Here is a 3,120-nt window from a genome sequence, read left to right on the forward strand (position 1 = left end):
AATCACCCCCAGACAATAGCAGTGGCACACACAAAGTACAGAGTTAAGTTTGGAAAATTCTCAGATATGGATCTCGCCATACTAATGAACGTATCGCATTATGAAGATGCTGTTTACTATACATCATGCTCAGCAAATAAAACTGAGGATGGTTGTAATTCTCTTAATTTGTTTGAAAGGTGAAGCCTGTATTTTGTTTTTTGTCCTTGATTTTTTTTTTTTTTGCTGTTGTTAAGTGGAAACTTTGAGGGCAGTCTGACCTTCAAAATATCTGTGCCTCCTGATCCTTTGGACTTTATTTTCCACAGAGTACCTCTGGTACCAAGTAAAATGGGAAAAAAATGGTTAAAGCGATTTGCTCACAGAAGATACCATACTTTTGAAAAGCGAATGCCTTTGGTTTCAGGTCTCAAAGCTTTTCGCTGCAGCTAGGATGGCTGGAAGCCAATTTAAACATAAAAGCTGGGCGGGGGGGACACGACTTGTCTCACAAACTCCCGGCTGCAGAAGACGGGCGTTTGGTGGCGACCGCGGCGCACGGGCGGCACCCAGAGCTCCTCCGGCCCGGGCGGGCGGAGGGGGCGGCCCAGCCCCGGACCCGAGGGGCCGCTGGGCTCCCCGCCGCCCCGCCAGCCTGGGGCTGCGCGACGTCCCGCTTAATCCTGACCCTCTGGGCCTTCTCTTCGGGCTGTCCCTGGTGGGTTGAAGCCTAAAAGATGATGATGAAGAGGATTATGAAAATAATTATAATTAACTATAGTAATAACGAAGTCCGCTCCAGCAGCCTATGCGTTTCCCCCCGGCCTGGCTTTGCGGGGCGGCAGCGGGAGGGGCCGCAGATCCGGACCCGCAGGCACGGCCTGCTCTGCCGGTGCGCCCGTCCTTCCTCCCCGTCTCTCCGCCAAAGCCCATAAAACGCCCGACAGCGTTGCTCGCAGCTCCCGCCTCCGCGCCCTGGTAACGGCGGCCGCGGCGGCGGGCCGCGGGCGGGAGGACGTGCGTGGCCGCCCGTCGCGGCCGCTCCGCTGCTCTGGCCCTATTGCCCGTCCCGGGAGGTCCCGCCCCCGCCCGCAGCCCCGCCGGGAGGCTCCGGGGCTGGCGGGGGGGCGCGCCCCCCGCCCGGGGCCTGCGGCGGGGGCGCCGGATAAAGCGGTGCCGGCCCGACCGCCTGCCGCCACAGGGGCGGCCGGGACCGGCCCAGCGGGGCGCCCCGCCATGGCGAGCCCCGCACGCCCGCGGCAGGAGCTGGCGGCGGAGGAGCGGCGGCTCCGCGGCGCGGCCCCGACGGTGCCCCGAGACGCCAAGCGGGAGGCGGCTGGGGAGCGGCTGCTGCTGCTGGGGCTGCGCCGCTGCGGGCGGCCGCCGGCCCCCGGCCCCGGCGAGCGGCGGGCGGAGGGGGAGGAGGAGGAGGAAGCGGAGGAGGAGGAGGAAGCGGCGGCGGGCGAAGGCTGCTGCAGCAAGTGCAAGAAGCGGGTGCAGTTCGCCGACTCTCTGGGGCTGAGCCTTGCCAGCGTCAAGCACTTCAGCGAGGCCGAGGAGCCGCAAGTGCCGCCCGCCGCGCTGTCCCGCCTGCAGAGCCCGCCCGCCGAGGAGCGGGACCCGCCGCCGCCCGGCGGGGACCCGCCGCCGCTCGCCCTGCTCCTGGTGCCCGACTTCCCCGACGGCGGGGAGCCCAGCGCCGAGCGGCTGCGGCGGCAGCGCGTCTGCCTGGAGCGGCTGGGGCGGCCCCCGGCGCCCGCCGACGTGCGGGGCACGGTGCAGGTGCTGGGCTGCCCCGGCCCCAGGGAGGTGACGGTGCGCTACACCTTCAACGAGTGGCTCTCCTTCGTGGACGTCCCGGCCGCCCCGCTGCCCTCGGCCCCAGCGGCCGCCGGCGACCCGCCGGCCGAGCGCTACAGCTTCAGCCTGTGCGTCCCGCCGAGCCTGCGGGAGGGCTCGGCCCTCCACTTCGCCATCCGCTACCGCAGCCCGCAGGGCGAGTTCTGGGACAACAACGGCGGCCGCAACTACACGCTGCGCTGCTGCGGGTCCCCCGGCGGCGGCCCCGCGCCCGCCGCCCCCTGCTACTGATGCCGGCCGGGCCAGGGGAGACGTGAGGGCCCGGCGGGACGGGAGCCGGCGGCCGGAGCCCCGCACCCTGAGGCCCGTCTCGGGAGGGCGGCCGCCGGCGCCCCGAGGTACCCGTTCCGGAGACTGCCCGAAATCTGGTTCTTAAGCGGGCACTTCGGTTTTGCCAGCGAAACGTGGATGTGCGTAGGCTCGCAGTGCTGTGGCTTGGGGAATCCTTTTCCCTTTATTTTTTTTGGACAGAACAAGGAGACTGAGTAGTGTGGGCTTTGATTTACCTCTCCTGAAGTGAATTTTTGAGGTCTTGATTTGGGCTTGACTTCACTTACCCGATTAGTCAAGAGACGGCACGGAGCACTTGTGTGAAAACTTAGCGGCGTGTCCTCTACAGATGTAACTTAGCATCCTGTCTCTGTCCTCCCGTTCTCACATCCATTTCAAAGACAGAATACTGCGACAGCAATAGTGGGCCTTTTATTATTTTTCGTTTAATGGACTCCATAACAATATGATTCACTGTTGTGAGCACCTGTCAAACTCAGGACAGACCTGCGTGCCCGTCCGACCTTCGCCGTGCCTCTGGCAGCTTTGAACGACAAGCAGCCAGTTTTGGGGGCTGGATCTGGGGCTGGACTGGGCTGCTCTGGTTTTTGTCATTCAGTACACTTTGATACTGCTTCCCGCCTCCCCCAGGCGTGTGCAGATCCCGTCTGGCTAATAGCAGCCAACAGGGACTTCTGCAAAAACGTTTTTGCTTAAAATAGACTGGTGACTTCTTTCCACACAATTGACAAGTCTAAAACTGGGACAAAGGAGGAGTTAAAATATTTGCTGATGCTGGGTTTATCAGGAGAACTTCGGTAGCACCTTTGAGTAATGCACTGTAAAGTAAAAGATGGCACCTGTCTCGCACACAGTTCTGTCTTTTCAGATTTGGGGAGCGGTGACTGATTTGGATGACCTTCTCACTGAGGAGTGATGAAGCGATACAGAGGGGGGGTCCTCAGTAATGAATGAAAACAGGTGCCTTAGTTCAGCTCTCCTTAGGTTACA

The 3,120-nt window shown here is 62.3% G+C and overlaps 1 protein-coding gene across 1 annotated transcript; it reads left to right on the plus strand.

Annotated features, from left to right (window-relative positions):
- Positions 1-1,215: 1,215 nt before the first annotated feature.
- On the plus strand, positions 1,216-2,070 carry PPP1R3G (protein phosphatase 1 regulatory subunit 3G; the record flags this gene model as incomplete). The annotated part of the gene is made up of 1 exon (XM_082015121.1): positions 1,216-2,070. The coding sequence occupies one exon, from the start codon at positions 1,216-1,218 to the stop codon at positions 2,068-2,070; it is 855 nt and encodes a 284-aa protein (XP_081871247.1).
- Between the last annotated feature and the right edge of the window lie 1,050 nt (positions 2,071-3,120).

This window comes from Phaethon aethereus, assembly GCF_964289735.1.
Source record: "Phaethon aethereus genome assembly, chromosome: 2".
NCBI classification, from domain to species: Eukaryota; Metazoa; Chordata; class Aves; order Phaethontiformes; family Phaethontidae; genus Phaethon; species Phaethon aethereus.